Source organism: Anoplolepis gracilipes, chromosome 5, assembly GCF_047496725.1.
Source record: "Anoplolepis gracilipes chromosome 5, ASM4749672v1, whole genome shotgun sequence".
Taxonomy (NCBI): Eukaryota; Metazoa; Arthropoda; class Insecta; order Hymenoptera; family Formicidae; genus Anoplolepis; species Anoplolepis gracilipes.
This window is the reverse complement of record NC_132974.1, coordinates 7,537,354-7,561,632: the sequence shown is the minus strand read 5'-3', so window position 1 is coordinate 7,561,632 and position 24,279 is coordinate 7,537,354. Positions and strand designations below refer to the sequence as shown.

The 24,279-nt window shown below is 23.9% G+C and overlaps 1 protein-coding gene across 1 annotated transcript in view; it reads right to left on the bottom strand.

Annotated features, from left to right (window-relative positions):
• Positions 1 to 15,368: 15,368 nt before the first annotated feature.
• The window catches only part of LOC140666226 (tachykinin-like peptides receptor 86C), a 48,379-nt gene continuing 39,468 nt past the window's right edge, over positions 15,369 to 24,279 (bottom strand). Inside the window, exons 5-8 of the mRNA XM_072893164.1 lie at positions 23,786 to 23,936; positions 22,657 to 22,853; positions 18,489 to 18,616; positions 15,369 to 15,614 (exon numbers count right to left, since the gene is read on the bottom strand). Of these exons, the coding sequence (XP_072749265.1) occupies positions 15,484 to 15,614; positions 18,489 to 18,616; positions 22,657 to 22,853; positions 23,786 to 23,936 (607 nt within the window). The 3' untranslated portion in view covers positions 15,369 to 15,483. The remainder of the gene's footprint in view (positions 15,615 to 18,488; positions 18,617 to 22,656; positions 22,854 to 23,785; positions 23,937 to 24,279) is intronic.

The window sequence follows — 24,279 nt, the reverse complement described above, 5'->3', positions numbered from 1 at the left end:
CATTTACGTCTTTATGATCAAAGTGCGTAAATAGACTATAACAAAATAATAATATATAAGTACGATATAAAAAATGATATAAATATGATATAAAAAGATGATACAAATAAGTACAAAAATTATGATATTCCAAAATCGTGTAACACTCACGAACCAAATCTATAAAATTCAAAGTACGTATTATTCAGAAATGTAATCTCTATATGTATATATCATATGAAATAAAAATAAAAATGAACCGTGAGGTGCAAGTTAATCTGAATATTTATCAATTAAAGAAATAAATTGCAACCTGAATTTATAGAATAATAATGTATGGATGAAGTTTTTTAATATATGCGTTTTTAACATCTAACATTTCTAATAATAAGAAATATCAATTATATAGTGATATAAAATTAATTATGCATTTTACTTTGCTACTTAAATTTATGCACAAACCTGAACGAAAAAAATTAGGTTGAAATGATTCAAGGAGTTTCTTATTTAAATTTTACTGCTGTTTTCAAAGTTGAGTGCTTCTCTTGTAAAATGTTTCTTTACTTTTATAGAAACAATATCACTTTACTGAGTCTATAGGGATTTATAGAACAAAGCAGTTAATCTTATTAATTAAAATTTCTTTATTTAATTTTAAAATAAAATAGTATCAATGATTTTATTGAAAATATGATATCAGCAATTTTATATAGTATCAATTAGTATTAACTGTTAGAATTCTCTCCCTTTTTTCTTCTATTATTTATGTAGATTTAATATTTTTATACAATTATTTGTAATATTCTTTTAGGTATTATTTAAAAAATGTACATTTACTTAAAATATTGTTTTTGATAAATAAAATGTTAGCTGAAATATTAGTACGTACAGAGAATTATTGCAACATTGCACGGTATTTGCAAGTTGCGTATTTAAGCAGGCTAATTAATAGCAAGCAAAATCGAATGAATAGATTTAACATAGATATATGCATATCATATTTCGATAGATTTATTATGATGAATTTCCACAAAAAGCATTTTGAAACATTAATGTATAAACGATGTAAATCTTTTGATGCCTTTGTTCAACCTTTTAAATGGTGTTAAATTATTCAATAATTATATTCGCAGCTTTCCAAAAATTTTCCTTCTTTGATGCAAGTATTAAGTATCATTATCGATTCAGTTGTTTGGCCATTATAGAAGATATCTACACGCATATATTATAAGAGTTCAAACCACAGACTTCTAATATATGTATTAATCTAGACTTAGGGCCAATTTCACCATCGCCGGTTAACTCTAACTACAGGTTAAACTATATCTTTGTCTTTTTCAGATAAGTTTGAGAAAAAGAGATGAAGATATAGTTTAACCTAAGGTTAGAGGTAACCGACAATGGTGAAATTGGCCCTTAGACTGCTAACAGCGATATGACAGCTGAAGCCAGGACAGCCATTTACAATAGAATAGAATATATATATATATATATATATATATATATATATATATATATATATATATATACATATATACATTGATACATATATATACTTTCTTACACTTACTAACATATACATTCAACCCATTGTAAATGGCTGCTCTGTGGCTTCACCATGTGAGATATAGTCGTGTTAGCAGTCAAGTATAATATAATACAATATATAGAAGTCTGTAGCTCAAACCTCTTAATAAATAAATATGAAGTTACTTTGAAAGACGTATTTTTTTTAAATTACAGTTTGTAGCTATTATTGTTATATTACATATATATATTATATGCATTAGTCGCGCGCGTACCTATTTGTATAGAGATTAAAAGCTTTTTTTTACACATTTTTTAGATCTCATATGTATATAATAGAGATTGTGTTTATTTTAATATTAATCAGTATTATATCTTATATATTTTAATACAAGTCTCTTATGATATCTTACAAGATCTTATTCAAAACATGTTTCTGTCTTATTAAACGTTTCTTACCCACTATATGTAATAATAAATAGCAAAAATATTTGTAAAATACAAAAGTATCAATTTTTTGCTCACATATTATTATCTTTTATTTGCGTCTTCGTTCTAATAAAGAGAACAATAAAATAATAAAGGCCAATAAGAACAAAAGGACCGAAGAAATTGCAATCTCTGGTGTACTATTAAAAATACAGTTCGTTATGAAACTCTATATATTAGAAAAAATATAGATGAAATCCAAAATATCATTCGAATCACAATTAAACTCTAAATTAAGACTATATTATCTTTGACTCTTCTCTTAACGCTTCCTTTTTTATGTTATATATACATATATGTATATAACAATTATTTTTAAAAAAATTATAAGTTTCTAAAAATCATATTATTATATTTTAAACATGCATGTATGTATTCTTAAAAGATGATTATAAAAAATATTTATTTAAGATAAATTATTTAAAGTATTTTATATTTATTTTTCATTGATTTTTAAAAATATTTATATTTAGAATGTAACTTTTAAACTAGCAAAAATTGGCATACGTTAAAAGTTTATGTACATTCCTAAACAAACTTCTAACATGCCAACCTTCCAACTTTAACAGCTTGTCATTTAAAAGTTATCATTTGAAAGTTATCATTTAAAAGTTAGCGTCAACATTTTGAAATTAAAAGTTTCTTTTTTAAATGCCCTTGAGAACTTGCCATTAGTTCTTAATAGTCCGCCATATGGTACCATACTGCACTAGTTAGTACTTGTGGACATTCCTTTAATAAATATATGATAAATTTAATAAATAAATATAATATATATATATATAGTAAAACTGTAAAAATAGCAACAATTATTACAAAACAATACATTATGTAATTTTAAGTTATTGAAAATTGCAAGATTTTACAGTCATTTTAGAATCTTTGTGCGTATTGTGAAGAAGTTTGTTTTTAAATTCTAAAAGTTATTGTATAAAAAGATTTAAAAATAATTAAATTTTTTTAGCTGTTACTAACAATGAATCACATCAATGTAAATTTTCAATAAATTCATATAATTATTTATTTTGCCAGATAAAAACAGGAAATGTCTAAAAAGACACTTCACATCTTTTATTAAAACCTATATTAAATTTATATTTATATTTTCTTACAATACAAAAATTAGTTATTTTATTTTGCAAATGTAAAAATTAATGTCCAAAATTAAAATTAAAATTTTACTAGCGTAATAAATTATCTGTGAAATTAAAATTCTGTGTTTAATTATCATTATTAAAAACAATTTAAAAGAATAAAATTTTGTTTTTTATTTTATATTGAAATTTATTATATGTTTAACAATAAATAATTTTCCAGTATAAAGAAACCAAAGTAACGATTCGATTTCTTTTTTACTTTAATTTTAAATTCTCAATGCATTGATGTCCGCGTAAAAAAAGATTTTAACAATCCAGAAGAAAGAACCAGGATTCTGCAATCGATTTTTGCTTTACATTCTTTCAGAGATAAACTATATACCATAGTCAGCAGGCAATTATATCACTACTATTTTATAATTATTATGCATGTGGTTAAGAACTTGTGCATAACTCTTATGCATGCGGTTAAGAACTTGTGCATAACTCTTATGCGAAGCAAAGTTCTGAATAGCAGTTTCCTGGATAATGACTCTTATGACAACATCAAATTGTAATCTAAGTTCTCAAATTTTTGAAATATATGTGCAATAGATTACGAAAGAGACGAAATATATATATATATATATATATATATATTATGTTAGGTAATTAAGTTTATAATCGGATGTAATTACAGTTATTTTTATCCGAATTAATTAATATTTAAAAAATATATATATAGTTACAAAAAATACAACTATTGCATTTTTGTTAATAAAATTACCATCAATTATATGAATGCAATAATTTTCAATGAAAAGTAACTTTTTTGTTGTATTAATAAAAGTACAATAAATCTATTTTTTATAATTAATATAATCTTATAATTAATATTTAGATCAGTCATATATTTTTTAAATATATCTCAAAAATATTTCTTATATTTTAAAAAATAATTCTAAATTAATTATATTTATTTTGTGTCTTACAATATTAAAAATGTATGTATGTATATTATAAATTATATAACCGTCACGTTTCAGTAACGTCAAATATTACAATATAAGTAAATATTGTTAGAGTGGTTTAATTCTGCGACCAATCAATATACATATATTACTCCGTTTGACATTACAATGATGTAATAATAACATTACATACAGTACATGGTGGGGCGAAAAGTAGTAGGGGCAGTTCAGTCAGAGGAAGGTTAAATAGGCTAAGCAGTCGTAAATTGTATTCATTCAGAATCAGTCAAGTATACAGAGCAAACATGCTACGTCATCAAGGTTACGTCAAAGTACAAGGTTATTCTACGTCGATGTTAAAACCACTGAAGGTCGAATAATGCGTACGTGATATTATATGTCACTACTCTCTCGCCGGGCTTATATTTCTAAAGTAAAATTAGGGAATTGTGAATAAATACGCGATAACATGGGATTATTGTATCCTTTATTTTGTGTTTATTTGATGTTTTGTTTATGTTTACATTCTTCGCTTTCTCTTATGAATTAATCAGTTACTCAGCAGAAGCTTACAAGTGAATTAATTATACCAGTCACAATATACCATATATATATATATTCTAACATTGAATATATTAATATGATTTATTATGTTTGTTTCTTCAAAATGAAACAAAAATGAGCAAATTTCTAAAAGATTTTTTTTCAATTACAATTAGTTTATCGATCTCACATGCTCGCGAAGTTTTGACAGATAATTTCAGAACATCCTGTACTTTTTTATTATACAAAATTTTTACATATATACAATATTATATAATTATTGATTAGATAAAAAAAGTGCAAAAGTAATAATTAAATTATCTTATTTAAAAGTCCGAGAAAACTTACCGTTAAATTTTATATAATATAATATTTGATTATAAATAAAACAAATAAAAAATAAGATTATATTATATAAATTGCAAAAAAATCTAATAATAATATTTAACTAAAGAATAGATTAATTAATTGAAATTTAACTTATCAATTTGTAACATCTTCCGACATTTATTACATCTTTCACTACATTTAACCATCTGCAATTGTTTACCAGAAATGCCTCCGTGCCTCGTGCAATCTGCATAATATGCTTATTTGCATTGTCCCACTGTTGATTACATTCGAGACGCAAATTTCGCGAAAAATTTTGCAAATTTAATAATTTAATAATTCATGAATTTACTATTTAATGGACATATTTTCATCACAAAACGAGATTTAATTAAAAGTTTTATGTTTATTGTTCTTCATTTTATATCACTTGACATCACATAATACATTCACAATTTGAGATCTAGCAATTAATTTGTACGTTTATTTAAGAAGAACATTTATAACGCATTATTAAAAAATTAATATTTTATTTAATTTATATAAATAGATAAAATAAAAGCAGAATTTTTTAAAATTGGAAGTAAACATTATAAAATGTTAGTTTTTTGTCACATATATTAATTATTAATATAAAATATTTAAAAATATATAAAATTAATAAATAAAACTTTAATAGAAAAACATGTATGTAGTTTAAATTCTTTTAATATTTAGAGCATTAAATATACTTTTATAATTATTTAATAAATTATATTAAAATATTAGATTAGCCAATAATTCTGTGTGGTTTTTGTGGATAATGTTTATAATGATGACGGCGCAAACTTATAAAAAGATATGTGTGATATATGCGAGGATACTATGAAAGAATGTAGCATGTACCAAAAGTAGTTTGCTAGAAGCTAAAAGTGGTTTGCTAGATGGAAATTTTCTCGTTCAAAATGCATCACGCTTGGGCCGAGCAGTATCGACAGCGATAAAGTGAAGGTGTTAATCAATATCAATTCACGTTATATGACGCGGGTGATTACATTTTGCAAATATCGAAATTGAGCGTAAAAAACCATCTGCATTAACTTGGCTACGTTAGCCAGTTCGATATTTGGATAGCGCACGAATGAATTTAACAAAAATTATTGAAACTGGGCTGGAATATTTTACGGTCTCTCGTTTTTGCACGGTATCTTCGATGTACACTGCATATCTTTTTATAGGTCTGCGCCGCGTTTTTGACTCTTTTTGAAATAAACTAGCATGCCGAAAATATTTTATTCATTTTTCAAATGACGCCAAACGCACAAAACACAACTAATTTTTACGCTTTTTTTAATGCACGTTGAAATATCATCTATCAAACGAGTATGCGCTTCCATGATTTTGATTGAAGATAATCACTTTTCAAATTATTTTACGTCTATCCGTAAAACCGCACGGAATTATTGGCCAACTTAATAATTATATGTTATTAAAATGAATAGATTTTTAGCCCGAACAGTATCTTCTGATAATTAGAATTCAAATCTATAGAAAGTACAATCACATTGTAATCTAAAACAATAAATAATTGAGTTGATAAAAAATGTTGATTAAACAAGATATTAATTACAATTAACCATAAAAATACGAGTATACGACATTTATATATATTTTTATATAAACAAACATGTTTATTAAAAAATAATACGCATTCTTCAAAAAATATTTTATCTATCAAATTTACAATTAAAATTTTTTTAAAAATCTAAAATTTTTTAATAAATTTTTATTTTAAAAAAACTCTTATAGCAAGTTTTAGAATTAAGACATATTAAAAAATAAGAATAAAGATAATGTTTCAGAATTTTAGAAAATTCTATAATCTTCACAAAGCTTTATATATACGTATATAATATTTTTGTGTATATGTATGTATTTTATATATATATTTTATATATATGTATACATAATTATATATTTAATTTAAGAGAGACTGTTTAATTATAAAAGCAAAAAATTTATATATCAATATATTAAATTTATTATCAGATTGTAATGAGTTATAGAAACCAAACTTTATGAAAAATTTTCTCTCACAAGATCCAAATCGAATTCTTTGCGTTTGTAAAGTATAATGCATACATAAATATTTCAGTTGCGATTTATATTTAAATTACTATTTTTTACTGATAATATAACAAATTATATCAATTAAACATTAATACATTTATAGATATTTATTTACTTAGATACTCTTGTGTAATTTTTTTTTACATACCTATATTTAAATTTATCTTTATGTGCAATTTTTACATTTAAAAAATTTTAGTTATAATCGGAATAATTTAACAGAATTTTTCAATATTTAATAAAAAAAAATAAATCTGTGTGTGGGACGAAAACGATGAATGCTAGAATATGATTAAAAAATAAAACACTTATGTATTATTTATAACATGCAACAAATCCAAAACAATTGAAACTAAATCTTGATAACAATAAATAAATTTTGAAAAGGTTTAATACAAACAATTCGATATTACAACCATTTTTTACAATTTTGTCGGACAAAAAAATTGTTGTATAATCTTACCCTATCACAGACGGCGTATTTTTTCTCGTATTGCTCTGACACATAATTCTCAATTTAAAATTCTCAGTTGTTCTTAATTTAAAATTATACAATGTAAATTAAACTTTTTGAAACTCTTTATTCTATATTATAAAATATGTTTGTTAAAAGGATGGAAACAAGAACACTTGAAAGAACACAAGAGTACAAATTCAACAAATTCAAAATTTGTTGAAATTTTAGAAATTTAATATATTTTTAATAAAAATTCCTAGTAGCTACACTACTAATATTAATAAGCATACTATTAGGAGGAATATGTATACTTATATAATATTTTATTAATAAATAAAAAAATATTACAATTAGTACAATGGAAATATGGAAAAATTGATCTGGAGAAATCACTTACAATAATATTATAAATATGTACGATAACAATCCAATAAGATTACATCTTTTCCAACAAAGTCATTTCTCATCCACCACACTTAAATTTAAATGAGGATTGCTGTCATCTTGCATATTCTGTTACATTTGTCTACTTCCAGACTGAAAAATGACATGTTAACATCAAATTATCACTTGACAGGTCAGTTTTATAATGCGTATGGTATTTTTTCTCAAAACTACATCTGCTTTTCCCTTTTTCTTCTTGCTCAACATGTACGCATGTACATACATAGGTGCGACCTAATAATTTCATTTGTCTAGTTTACCAGCCGGTGTTTCATGAAACGAGGTTGGAATGCGGATGTGTGTGACTATCAGTGATTTATTCGCAAATAGTGCATAAAGTGTGTTGTTTCTTAAATTTGCGTAACTCGACGCAATATGCAATACTGCTTTTTAAGCTGTATTTATACCATATGATTACGTATTATTAAAATTATGTTATTGAGCAGTTTGTATATTTATTCTTACTATAGAGAGAGCATGCAATAACTGTACTTTGCTACCCTGTCGTCTCATGAGATGCGACATATGTATAAGCTCTTTTTGAAATTATTTAGTTAACTTGTAATAAAATATTTAGCTTATATATATATATTATGGAATTGTAAAAAATTAATAGATAAACAAATAAACTTTTAATGAAAATTGAAGTAAAAATCTTATTGGAAAAAGATATTAAAAGTATATTTAATATTTTAAAGTAAAAAACAAATTGCTTTTTATAAAAAAATTTATAGAAGCTCTCTGAAATATAAAAAGAATAAAAAATACAAACTAAGTATTATAGCAAAATGTCTCCGAGGGATAATGTTTATGAGGAAATAATTCAAAGCAAATGAAAAAGCTTCGTAGTAAAGCAAGAAATTTAGAAAAATGTAGAATATATATTCATGATTATATTAAAAAAAAAAATAAAAGTGCATTTGATTTTAATTTCTGCAAAGAGTACATTTGTTTTACTTTTATTCTTATAAATCAGTTTGTTGCTGTAAAGCCATATCGTATACTGTATATCTAATAAGTAGCTTATTATATATTATGATATTAAAAAAACATACAATCTAACCATATGAAAAGTATAGTAATAAAAAGTTAAATAAGCACATTTCCAACTATGATATCTACTTACGACATTGATGATATTTATGTGAACATGTTTATCGCGCACACACAATTAATACAATTCATTTATTAACGTAAAATGTCTCACAATAACCCATTAAATTAATATCAATTTATATACTTAATATCCATTACCAATAAACTAGACTTAAATCTCGATATAATGAGTCCATCAAATAATAAAATAATGGAGAAAGAGAGAGAGAGGGAGAGAGAGAAGCATTGGTTTAATAGGCGAAAGAGCTCTTCAATCCTAAATCGATATAACACCATTCTCTTCTTTTCATGATTTTTAGATCTCACATCGTCTCAAACACGTGTGTCGTGACAATCCCAGATGGAAAAATAAAAGCGATATCGTCAACCCTCTTATGGAAAACCGAGTGCAAACGACAATATGAGGGAAGTAAATCGCTTAAAGCGCAACCTGCGTCTCGTAAGCTGTTTTAATTTGCGGTCTTAATGACAAATCGTGCTATGCTTTAGGGACTTAAGATTTCAGTTTTTTACTACTTGTGCTCATTATTTCGGTTAAAAGTTTTCTAAATCTCATATTACTGCACATTTCCTGCAGCCAAGCAAGGTCTTTGTGGAAGTAATTTTGCTAATATCATGTCTTACATTACTTTTCTGTTTTGTCCAATTTCAGACTCCAAATATATTTTAATCTTTCATATAACTTAACTGAGGCATATATAACTTTTACGCAATATTTATATACAGTGTACGTTATAGTATATTATATATAATAGTATATACCGTCTTCTTTTTCTCTTAAGAGATGTACCTCCAGTTAAAGAAGAAATTAATGATTTTGGAGAATTTTTTAAAAGGTGGTAGTATCATAAATTTAAATGAGAATAAAACATAATTTATTTTTAATACAAGAAAAAAAATTAACAACTAAAGTACAAAATTTTTTCTAAGAAAGATATATTTTTCTTTAAAAGTTGATCATTTCTTTTGTATTTTAAAATTTGAAAATTTGATTCGAATTAAATTTATTTACTACTATCCTTAAAAAATTCTCCAAAAATCTCATTAATTTCTCCTTTACTTAAAGGTAAAGTATGTAATCCCTTAATCCATTTCAACAACAAAAGTTATGTAAAAAATACGATGACTCAGGCTGGCTTAATAAAAGAGAATTTAATCAAAGAGAATAAGATTGTGTATTTTATGTGAGCGATTTACTTCCATTACATTTGTCGTTTGTATTCAGTTTTGCATAACGAGAATAAAAACTGTCATTTTTCCTGCCATTCCTCGTTAAAATCATAAAATTTTTTGAAGCATTAAAGCATTATGCAGTTTACATTTTTCACATTAAATATTACAATTTTCGAATTCAACATTATATGGGCGAAAGATGATTTTTGCATTATACATGTGAGAAATACAAGAGATAGGTAACTGAAAAATTAATTCTTTCTTTTAACTTTAGTATACATTCATGGAATATAATTTCTGAATGCTGTAATATATGAGAATACCATAATTTTCTAGCTCTTCAATATGATGCTCGTTCAACATGATGATTATTCGATAACTCCGTCACGATTTCGTGCAACATAAAGGAAATAGAAAATATCGACAGTATCGTCGCTCGGATACAATTATTATTAGTTATACTACAAATAATTTTGAAGATGTGTTATTTAAATTAAAATTTTAATACAGTGAATAATTTATTTATCTTTATTAAACAATTATTGTATCACTTTTGATCAACAATATATATATATATATATATATATATTGTTGAACAAGAGTGATATGGAATTTATGTAGATATACAGTATTTCAACATAATTATTTTTTATATTATTTGTACATTTTAAATCAATTAACAAATTAGACCTATATTTCGAAATTTTTTTTATTAAAAAAATTAATTTTAAATTAGTCACAGAAATCTATGATAGAATATTTTATATCAAGCAAAACCACAAATTGTGGTCGTTTTGCGGCAATAATTTTAATAAAGGCTATCCTTTTTATCAATTATCAGAGAATGTAACTATATATGTATATATTAGATAGCAATGTAAGCGTTTCGTAATTTTGTAACAAAGATGAAGCAAATAAAAAATACTTGGAAAAAAATTATAAAAGAATAGGTAGTATTTTAAACAAATTGATATACATGCAGTCATATAAAAACAAAATATTAGTTTATGTTCTAAAAATATAATAATATAAATATCTAAGCACTTTTAATTTGATTAAACAACTTTACACAAATTACGTAAGCACATAAAAATGTGCAAATTATTAATCTCTTAGTTCACACTAATATCTCCAAATAGAAAAGAGCTTAAAATTGACCCATTTTTAAACGATCGGTTCCATCTATTTGACATTAATACCAGAATTTAAAATTTAAATGATGAATCATATCCTTCCGCCGTTTGATATACATATTATCTAAATTTACTTTATTATGCACCGATCACGTGCCTGAAATGTTTCTTATATCTTTCAAATAGTATCTTTATCAAATTTAAATTTGAAGAGTAAATGTACTCACAAAATCTACATACATTAAAAACTTTTTTTTATATTTATTCTAGATTTCTATTATTTTCTATGCAACAAAATAACAGTTATATAAATTGTAATTTTTCTTTAAATTTATTAATAATGCAACTGATTTATTAAATGTATATATATTATAAAAAATTATTAGTCTTACATTAAAGATAGAAATAAACAAAATTGCTGATATTTTTCTATTATTAAAATAAAAAAAAAAGAAATAAAAATAGTGTTAAAAATACTATACTAAAACAATGAAAGAAAGCAGATAAAGTAAATTTTAATAAAAATGTTACTGATAATGAATATAAAATGCGATCATTATTTTAAAGAAAAATGCAGCATCTTTCAAACACATTAAATGTTAACTGTATTATGTATGTTTTCATTAATACAATTATAAAAATAGATTGTAATAGAAAGCGAGTTACGTGATTATATCTTTGAAATAGTCATGGAATGCTATTTGCATAAATAAGAATGCACTGAGTTGCGATCGATGAAAAAATAGGTTGCAAAACAAACTGATATTGATTGCAGCAATAACAAGTGCAGATCCCAGAAACTCATAATTTAAGTCATTATTAATAAATAATGTATTCATCATTTCGTGGAACACACATTGCAGAAAAATATTCTTAAAATTACAGTGTACGTTTTGAAATTTAAAATTTAAATGTATAAAAATGTATAGAATAATATTCACATTTACATCGCCAATTTATTTTCAAATATTAAATTTGTCTGATTAACCTTACTTTATAATTATATGATATAATTCTTGTAAAATATATACGTGCATTTTTAAAAAATTGAAGTATAAAAATTGGCCTATTATTCACATAAACATATATTTTATATATGAGTTTTTATTTCACTAGAAACAACGCTCCTTTTCGCGCGCGCTTTTTTATATGAGCTTAATTTTTTCAATTTATTAAAGAAAGAAAAAAAAGAAACTATATATCTAAAATTACTTTAATTATTTTTTTATTTTATATGTAATTTTATATACATATATTTTTTTCTTATTCTTTTATATAATATAAAAAATAAATTATTTTTACATTCACTAATATAAAAGTATATTGTATATTAAAATAGAGCGAATTGATAAAAAATTAATGATTTTTAAGATATATATTATTGTTGTGTTTTCTGATTGATTTTAAGCGATTTTGATATTCATATTTGCACTGTCACTTATTTACAAGCATTTACAGAGTGCAGAAAATAACGACACTCTTTTAAAAGTTAATATGTTAACTTTAATCTTGATCTAAGAGTATAGAACATAAGGAACAAGAAATTAATAATCATAGCCGTTTGAAAGATGAGTCCACGAAGTACTTCAACAATCACAAGTCTTCACAAGATAGCTTCACAAATTAGCTCTTCATAGTCGTCCTTGTTAATAAATAACTTGGCAATGTGCTAAAAAATCTCTCGGAGATGTACAATGAATATTAGGTTTGACTTGTCACTTTAATACGGGGATAAAACGGATAAAAAAGAGCACAACATTGTCCTCTCTTTTCAAGAATCTTTTCCTCTCGAGAATCAATAATGGAGGAATTTATTTTATTGGTATGCTTTAGTTGATTGAAATAACTCTTCTTTTAAACTACGATTATTCTATTAATTTGTTTCTTGTGTTTTATATTTGTATTGTTAGTTTAATATTAAAGATACTATATTTTAAAAGAGTATTTTTCACGTGCAAATGTTTGTAAATGAATGACAGTACGAAGGTAAGTATCAAAATCGATTAAAATCAATTAGAAAGCGGGCAACAATGTTATATATATCTCGAAAACCATTAATTCTTTTATCAATTTTATTTGAATATACAATATACTCTTATATGTATATAGGTGTGTGTAAAAATAATTTATCTTTACCGAATGAGTCTACAAGCCTTTCCGTGTGTGTAGTGTTTAATGATTCGCATAATCACAATTGTAAACGTTTTCCGATGTTGGGAATACTCTCGTCATCGGCCAGCAGTCTTGCCGATATCAATTAAACATAATAAATAATTTTTAATGCTCCTAACAGTGCAAGTTACGTGCTTTTATTATTATGGATAAACATTCTTTAATAATCGATATTGTAAAGACAAATTGTTACTTTTATTTAAAATATTAATTTATTAAGATTGATTTATATATTTTCTCTTCTTTTATTATAACTTGCATAATATAAATATTTATTTTTGAATATTTGAGTTAAGTTTAATATTAAAATGTGAATACATTCTTCATTTCTAGTACAGCATTTCTCTGTACTAGAGAGCAGTAAGAAAATCAAGTTTAATATAATAGTTTGCGTGTTATTTCTTGCCGCGTTAAATGAATATAGTTAGCGCATTCAAATCTTCTCAAGTATTTAGATCCATTGTTTATAGGTTTGCATTGTGAAATTACCTGTTTCTCTTCTCAAGTTTTTCAACAGCCATATTTCACTGTATATTCTCGAGATTTAATCCTCACATACCAATTATACACATAATTAATAACTAAAAAAGTTAATTAATTAATAATTTTAAAATATTATTTTTATTTATATTTAAGCGAATAAAATAATGATAATTTTTTATAATAATTGGTTAAAAAATTATAATTAGCATTAGTAATACAATTGTGCATATTTATTTATTATATGTTATGCAAGGACGTGATTATATTTAAATATGTATTTTCCATTTTTTAGTCAATCTGTTCTGATTTAATCCATTATCGATTCAATTGTTTTAAATCAAAGTTGCAATACAGAATAATAATAAATATTAATTTGTTATAAATAAATGCAATTTTTTCTAAAATGCCTAAACAAATTATTATTTTATTCTTGAGCATTATGTTTTAATATGATATATATTCTGTTACTAAAGTTTCAAAGTTTATAATGAGTCACATGGCATTAATGAGAATGTTGTAATTATACAGATAATTAAAAAGTTCATTTATGTATAAATAACAAATTTATATACTCAATTAGAATATTTAAGATAATAAACATTGCTTTTATTATTTCGTCACAATGTCACTTTAAATGGTAACATTCATATATTCATCTTTTTTTCTTGTTATTCTTTAAACTGCCAACTCAGCATTTTATATTGTACTGCGTAAATGTAATAATTTTGTATACATGTAGTACAATATAAAATGTTTGTTAATTATAAAAATAAAATATATGTTCATTATATATGTATATATAAAAAAAATGGTTATCAACAAGTAACTATAAAATTTATTTAAAGAGAGTTTATTGTGAAAAAATGGAATCAAATGTCAAGTAATACGTATTTTTGCAAAAAATATATAATATACAAAAACTTATATATATATATACATAGCATTTATAATATCTTAAATACTCTATTTTAATATATAAATAATATCTTAAAATAACTTATCTTAAAATAATTAAGTTAATAAAACATGCTGGAAATAAAATTTGAAAGCAAAACAGCTAAATTTATATATAATTGAACAAATTATATTTATTTCATAGTATTTACAGAATCTTGTCATACATTATAATAGTAATAGTTTTAAGAATAATGAATGATTATCATGAATATACAAGAGCATATTTATATATAAATATATTAGTATATCAAGTATTACAAATAACATCGAACTTTTTTGTAATTCCAATTTCATTTACAAATAGGAAAATAATATCTTTCGAAAATTGATAATAGAATAATATTAATTTATTACAATAATATTATTTAATAATTGTGCAACCAGAATATTGTAAAAATACAGTTAAAATACTGTAGTATAAGTTTTTAATAAAATTTGTTGTGTAAAGCACAAAAATGGTTATATTAGAATATTATTTCTAACGAATGACGTTTTTGTAATGTAAAATTAAGTTAATATTTGATTTAAATTATAGAAACGTCCTCTTTAAGTTGAAGACTCTCGCACATTGTTCGAGTATTCGTTTTAAACGTTTTTTGTACCTGGCTCTCTGCCATGTTCTGTCGCCACCTGATGGAGGTCGATTTGAAACGACCTGGAAACAAAGCAAAGTACAAATAGGAAATCAGATGTTTGCTAAAGTTATTTCTTCTAGCTAAGATACGATATTCTAGAGTATTGCAAAATTTGCAGCGATTGCACATTTTTTCATAATGTAATTATGCATTATGTATATGTGTGAATATTGTGTAACTTGTATTATTTAAATTTAGATTTTAAGTACGTTGTCCGAATTTATTTATTATTTTTTTATTTAATATAAAGCTAAAATAGAGATAAATTATAAATTTGCATTTCTTATATGCATTATATATAACTATATATAATTTTTTCATAAAATTATATTGTACAATTATATAATAAAATTATATATAATTTTTTGATAAAGAATGTTTGTAGACTTTTTTGCAGTACTGGAGAAGAATTTTCCAATAGAACTTTTTACATTTTTGCAGTACTGGAGAATATTTTTTAATGGAACTTTTCTCTGTCTATCATACAACTAAGCTGCGCCGTAAATTACTACTATCGCAAATGTTTGAAGTCGGGCATGACAAATTGGTGTACAAATAGGTTCATATCTTTTTTTCTATGAAACTATTTTTAGCTTATAAAAACATAAAATATTTTTAAAAAATCATTTATAATTTCTAGTCTCTAATATCTTTGATTAAAAAAATATATATTTTTTTTTAATATATAATTAAATATATATATATATATATATATATATATATATACATACATTTAATTATATATTATATATTATATATTTAAAAAATATATTATATATTTGTTTATATAATGTTTTTATATAAATTTATATCAATACAAATGAGATATTTGGAGATTGCATTATGAAACTAAATTGATACGTTTCTTTCAATAGCTGAATATATTGTTGAGTGCTTTGTATAATCTATGCAAAAAGGATTTTGTAAGAACGATGCTAAATTAAATATCTGTTTGAACTAGAGATATTGTAGAGAATGTTATTTTGAAAATAGTTAATATAAAAATATTACCTTACAATAACATTTTTCAATGTATACTTGGCGTATTGTATGTTAAATAAAATATATGAAATACTTAAACGCAGGTATGTTATATAAAAAAGAATCTATGCTATACAATGAGAATACTTTACGTATAAGGATGAAAAGGGATTCATATGAATAAATTATAGTAAATGCGTTTTTGATCTGATTTAAAAAAAATATATACATATATATATATATATATAATTTAATATATATTAAAAAAATATAAAGATATTTTTAAAGCATAAAAAAAGCATAAAAGATAACTTCTAAACATAAAACATAAATCCATAAACATTTATTATTATTTATATATTTTATTTGTACTGACAAATTTATTAATTTTATAACTTAATATTTATGATGACTTAGAATATATGTATGTATGTGTGCAAACATGATATATTTTATTTGCTCTTGAAATAAATGAGATCTCTTAATTGTTATTGAAATACGCGACATCGAATTTTAAAGCCACAAAATGTATTGCTTTGTGGTGTATGATTTATGAGTTTATTATAGTTAAAAAATGATATCTAACTTATAAATTAAACACTATTTTATTGCTATCAAATTGTGTAATTAAAATTAAAAAGAAAGTTATATAATTATATGTTTTCAAAGGCTGTTAAAACATTTTAATTATTTTATTTTACAACACAGATATACATTGCTTTTTCCATTATACTTTAAAGATTATACAAAAATAAAAAAAAATGTCCTTTTGGCTTTAAAGTGTCATATCTTCAAAGGCGAGTGAACATGGATAAAAGATATCGTTTTGATATCTTAACCATTTTACATATCAAGTTTCGTGAGCATTGATAAATTCATGTCGACGGTGCTGTCTAGTAAAGAACTTACATATAAGAAGTGCAAAATGAAAACTGTCTATTTTTTTCGTGTATAAAATCATCCTATCTTTGAAAATAAAATTCATCGATTCACAACTGTGCAATATCTGCATCACAATATCCGATCCTTTGAACGAGATATTGGATGCGTCGATACTGCCTGTCTAACGCTTCAAACGATATGATTCTGCGATTTGACACTGTCACTTCGATTCGTTAGTAGCAATACAGCATTGACAATGGAATAATTTAGCTTTAACATTTTTCTATGGAACAGATGTAACATAAAAGGGATAAAAAAATGTGAAATAATATATATTTTATTGAAAGGAAAAGTAAGCGCAAATATAAAAGTTTTGGATAAAGTTTTTAAAATAATATCGCAAAAGTGTCTTTTCCTTTCATGTGTATATTATAAAATTATGATTGTATTTTGTTCGAAGCAGCAGGATAAACTATAATTACGTTCCAAAATTTACTACCGATACTGAAAATCTAATTACACAATGTGAACTTTAGATTTCCAGTACTGGCAGTGAATTTCGAACATAGTCTACATCGAATCTCCAAACATACCGTAAACGGTCCGATAGAATAAGATATAAGCGTTGATTACACGTGTATGTGATCTGTACTAGGCTATTCATGGGCATGTATTGTTATTGAGGAAGAAGACTAGTAGCCGTGCAAACGTTGTTATCTCCCATCCACTGATCAGAGTTTGGCAAACAAAATGAAATGCCCGGTGGAGCAATCTTTGAATTTGAAAGATGTGCTGTTCTGCTGTTTATTACATATATATAGTTCTGTATTATATAGTTCTCTCTCCCATGTAACAAAATATATGTCCGCAACTTTGAAGTTGTCCATACAGATCACACGTATAATTACAATGCTTATACCTTTATTATCCGGCCGCCCTTATATTATGCATATTCTTAAATGGAGAATATAAAACGAAAAGAAAATCGATCGAACGTCATTTACAATCAAATTGAAATGATAGGTAATTACCTGAATTGCATGGTACCAATTCTGAGCGTTGAAATCCTGTCAATTCTTGCGTTTCACGACGCTGCACATTTGCCCGATCCATTACGCAGCAACATTTGCAGATTACTAGATCAAAGTAAACTCGAAACCTGAAACAATTATTACATTCTATAACTCATGTGGCTGCAGGAATATATGTATAATTAATCCTCTGCTTATCTAATTAATTAAATTGCAATTCATTAAACTCAAAGGTTTGTTTATATAAAATAATTTGGTTACATGTTATTATATGCATATGACTAAAATACAATTAAGCAGATTATGTTCCTTAATTAGTTCAAACTATTATAATAATTTATTACTTTTATATTTATATTACATATCTGTAAGTAAAGGTTACCGACTAAAACTTTAGCTGACAATGAGTATTATACATACATATAATACATGCATTTATCTGTAACATAATTTTATATTTTTTATGTTTGTTTCCTATTTTTAATAAATAAATATATATTTATATAAATATATTATTTTGTTAAATACTTTTATATTACTAATATCCTATTTATAGTAAATATTAATATTTTTTTATAAATGTATATTGAGATGTATTACAGACATATGCATACAAGTTTAAATTCTCAACGTTAGCTTTAAAATCAGTTTCTTAATGTTTTTTCTTGATTATAAATAATTTTTATAATTTGAATTATTGTGATATAATGTATAGATAATATAATGTAAAATATATAGATTTGTAAAACATATATATTTTATATTATATTATAGGGTTGTAATAAGTTGTAAAACATATTGATTGATGTAGAACACATTGTGTGATTCTCACAAGTACAAACAATCCTAATAAACAATCTTTATGAATCTTCTTACTTTAATGCTGACCATAGGTTATTTGTAATACTTCTCAGAGAAATATATAAAAAAATTTTCTATATTTCTCCTATAAATAAAATATAGACATGATTCCGAATCTCTATAGAGATTATATATATGTAAAATTTATATATGTATCATGTATCTATCTAAAATTCCGCTTCTTTATTTTCTAAAATAAGCGAATATTATGAATATGCAAATACATCTTTATTGTATAATTCAAATAAAAAATATGATCAAAGATCATATCTAAAAAGCTATCATATTCATATAAAACTGTTACATGGTACGTATGTTAATCATTTAATGTCCTTATTATTCGAAAAGCATGAAATTAAAGCTTTATTTTCGATTGAGTAAATATTACAAAATTAGCAGTAATAAATTTTTGCAAAAACTTATACACATATATATTATATACACATATATATTCATATTATATGATATCTAGATAAAGTAAACGTCAAAAATACGAAAATATATTTTTATATTTATTATGTTTGTTATATTAAATTATTAATTATATTTTTTATTATGTAAAATTAATTAAGAATAGAATAAATTTATCTTATAAAACTGTATTATACGCATATTGTTATAATTTTGCTGTTATTTATATAAATATTATATAAATTTTATATAATTATTATAATTAATTTCTCATTTGAGTTTTACTAGATTAATTATTTGCTGTGTAAAAAAGATGTTATTACAACACATACATATTATTAATTTAAAAAAAAATTAAAATTTTTTTATTAAATATAAAATATAACATATATAAAGTCTATTAATGAAAAAATGAATTTATATCTAAAAATATTGTAGATAATTAGCGTACGCTCTCTTTGGTAAATAAGCACATTTTATTTCTTTGTCTTTCAATTTTTAAATACTACTTTATCAAACATATTGTTATCTAGAACGTTTATAAATTTGTACGTTTATTATATAAAATCTGACAGAGAGATTGTAAATAATTGAATTAACCGCAATAGAACAATAAAAGATCAAAAAACATGTAGTTACCGCATTTTATCATGTAAATATTTTATGACGCCAACACCAATGATATCCAGTTGTGATTGTTGTGATTGTTATAGCGTGATATTATTTTAATAAAATGATAATTGAATTCACACACTTTATTGTGAGTATGCAGTAGTTGTTGAATAGACAATGGTGGAGAGAATGCAAATATTACAGTGCTTTCATAGAAGGTTTCAACTACAAATTTCATCAATTTATCGTTGCAACATGAAATAGTGAGATTCAAAATTGTAATGAATTTTTGCGCACAATTTAATAGAACATGATTCAAAATTGTTAAGATAAATCTATCATTAATATAATAATTTAGTTATTATTTCTAAAAATAACAAAACTTTAAAATTTTAATTAAACTTTATTTTTTAATATAAATTTAGTATAAATTTAATTGTGCTAAATGAGATTTTTAGTAAAAATGTTGCGATACTGCTAATTAATCTTTTTATTTCTTATAAAAATTGTTTTCAATTTTGCTAAAAAATATTTTTTAATAACATGTTTATAAATTTTACGTTTTCTTAATAATCCCATTAACAAATGTATATACAGACTCTTTCTGTTTTTTATTACTGTATGTTATCATACTAAAATGCTTTTAATTATATTTTACATTATATATTGTGTTTGACAAAAGTCTAAGTACATCCTGTATTTAAAAATAAATTAGGTTATTACATCGCTGCAAGGCGAAAAATTATCGTAGGCAAAAAATTAAAAAAATCACTTTGAATATTGAAGTTTCAACCTTAACGTTCTGTCGATAGTTTTACAAAAATTTCAAGCTTCAAAATGCTTTCATAATTTTTTGTCAATGATGATTTTCGCCGAGTTACAGCGGTTTGAAAATAGCTCAATTTTTTTTAAACACAGAATGTACTCAGACTTCGCTCAAGCAGTATATATCTTTTTTTCGAAAAATAATACAGAGAAAATAAATTATAAAAATTATTTTTTTTACTCATTTCTCTTTTGAATGTTCACAATTACATTTGATCAAATCGGATATAATACGAACAAATATCGGACAATTAACTTGCAGAAGATTGCTGGAAGTTTCGATACTAATAGAATCGTCTAAGAGTGTAAATAATATAGGAAGATTTAATAACAAGATTTCTTCGAAGCGTAACAAAAGAGAAGCTGATGATCATATTACGTTTGTCAGATCAAACGCGATCAGTTTTCAAAGTGAAGAAGTTTAACGGATGAATCACTGATAAAATAAATTCTATTCTAAATTTATAAAGGCGAATGTAAGGAAATGTATAATTAGAATGTAAATGGAAGCTCTGTGGTTAACCGAAGGATCAATGTTATTCGCGTTGTTAATTAAAATGATGCGGTCATGAAACCGCCGAACGACTCATAATGTTCAAAAATGTTATTAAGCTTATATAATCGTATTAATCGTCTCTAATATAGAGATAATTATATTTTTATGAAAGATTTTTTAACTTCTTACTACTTTTAGAAAAGTGTGATTATTATTAAATATATTTTTTTAGAAAACTGATTAATGTATAATTTATACTTACTTCAAAGCAATACTAATTATATTGAAATGGAATGAGTGGAATCATACAATTTTATGCAGAAGTTGCCGATTCTCGAAAGTTTCAAGATGAGAAATTATATTTTTGGCAACGCGTTAATCCTGAGTTTTGCTTTCATCCCTTTAAATTGTCGTAAACTGCTTTATGTACTTCTAAGAATCGTCTAATTTTTCAAAGTATTATGTTTGATTTGATGTTACTAGGATTTACGTAAATCCTCTTATGTACTATAAGATATAAGACTTGGATTCAATCAATTTAATCCGTATCTTCCAATATATACCTTTATTTTATACGTTGTGCTGTTAATCTTATTTTGGTCGTGTCAATCTATTGCAAACTTATTCTTGGTGATATTAATCTTAATATTTTTGTCAAATTATGCTTTTAAGATAATAAATTGTTTCTACATTTTCAAGTTTATTCCATTTAGTTGTGTTACAGAAATATTATATACATGTAATCAAATATTTATATTAAACTTACATAAAGTCTAATTATCATATTATATTTATTTTATCATTAATTCTATTTCAAAACAATATCAGATATATTTTAATGTGTTCTATAAAATAAATGTAAAATTAATGTACGTGTAAAATTTTTTCTTTTAAAAAAAAAGATTATTGGATTTTTTTCAAAATTGTTGAATATTGTTTATATTATAAAAAACAATATAATACCTGTTATTCATCCAATAATATATAATGGGGTTGACCATAGAGTTGGACATGGCGAGCCAATAGAAACCTAAATATACGTGTTGTATATAACTGTTTTCTGCGAAATGACGATAATGATATACAAAAATAAAGAATCCTTGGTACGGCAACCAGCAGACTGCAAATATTGTCACCACAATAATAAACATTTTTACAACCTGCAACATTCAAAATAATATTAAAAGAATCTTTTAATACATTTTTTTATAAATTAACAATATTTTTAAAAATATTTAAAATTTTTAAAATTATATTTTACTCTTTATAAGAGACACGAAATTTATTGATTAGGTCATTCCTTTCTTGTTATATACATATTGGATACATTATTATCGAGTTTCAAATAAAGTTCGGCAAATATTTTTGCTGCTACATTTTGCCGTTACATTTTTGCGATTGTAAGAAGACAATGTTTGTAACAATCACTTATAGTTGCATCTAATTCTGAAACTTATATTCAACATGTCCATTGTAATATGCACCGTTGAGCAATGGTATTAAGGATAGCTTAATAGAAACCCATTGTCCTAAAGTTTACAGCTTCAACACTCGTCTTGCGTTTGTAAGTTATTAATTTGATATTGTCAATGACAATTTAAAGTTTAATATAAACTACAGAAGAGAATAATTGATTTATATAATAAAAAATATACATTTTTAAATGGAAAAACATAACACAATAATTGTAAAAACTTTTGATTTGTATGCAAATTTACGTAAATAAAATTGTAAACTGTCTCATAGCAGTAATGCGATGGTGACCTAGTTTATAAAAGTACATTTAGAAATTATCAGTACTTTAAACGCGAAAATTTTCCATATTTATTTAATTTTTGTTTTATATTTTATTTGTGATTATTTCCCAAACTTTTTGACGTATCTCTTGTTGTTTCAAATTTTTTTTGAAAGCAGAAAACTATCAGAATGCAATATGCAAGAAAATATTTATGTTTAAATTTCACAGGATGATAGTCAACACATTTCGATACATTTTCCACATTGTTTACATCAACTGGAATGTTATAATGTTATATATATATATATATATATATATGCTTAAATAGTAATATGAGAAGAATCAATACCATACCTTACGTTTAGATTTCATTGACTCTTTTTGATAATGTGTAAGTTCGCCGATAGATTTTGAACCCCATAATTTTCGTCCCATGCACGCGTAACAGATAGCCATCACTGTCATAGGAACCAGGTACGTTACAGTGAGGAATAGAAGATTATAGCTGTAGAATAAATAATTTATGTATAATCATAACGAATCCACACTGTTATTATATCAAATTTTATTAAAACCGTAACTCATTTTATAAGATACATGTGGCTAGCAACGCAGACTATTCAAGAAAAATGCAGGAAATCTGTTTTTGTTACTTGAGATATGATTAAGTGCAACGTAGCAGTAATATGAAATAATCTTCTAGATTAATATGTATTATATATTTAAAAATATATACAAAAAATTTAGATGGAAAATTAAAACGTCGTGATTAATTCAGTTATTGCCATGATAATTCAGAATTTATGCACAAAAAATCAATTTAATTATTTTAAACAATTAAATTATTT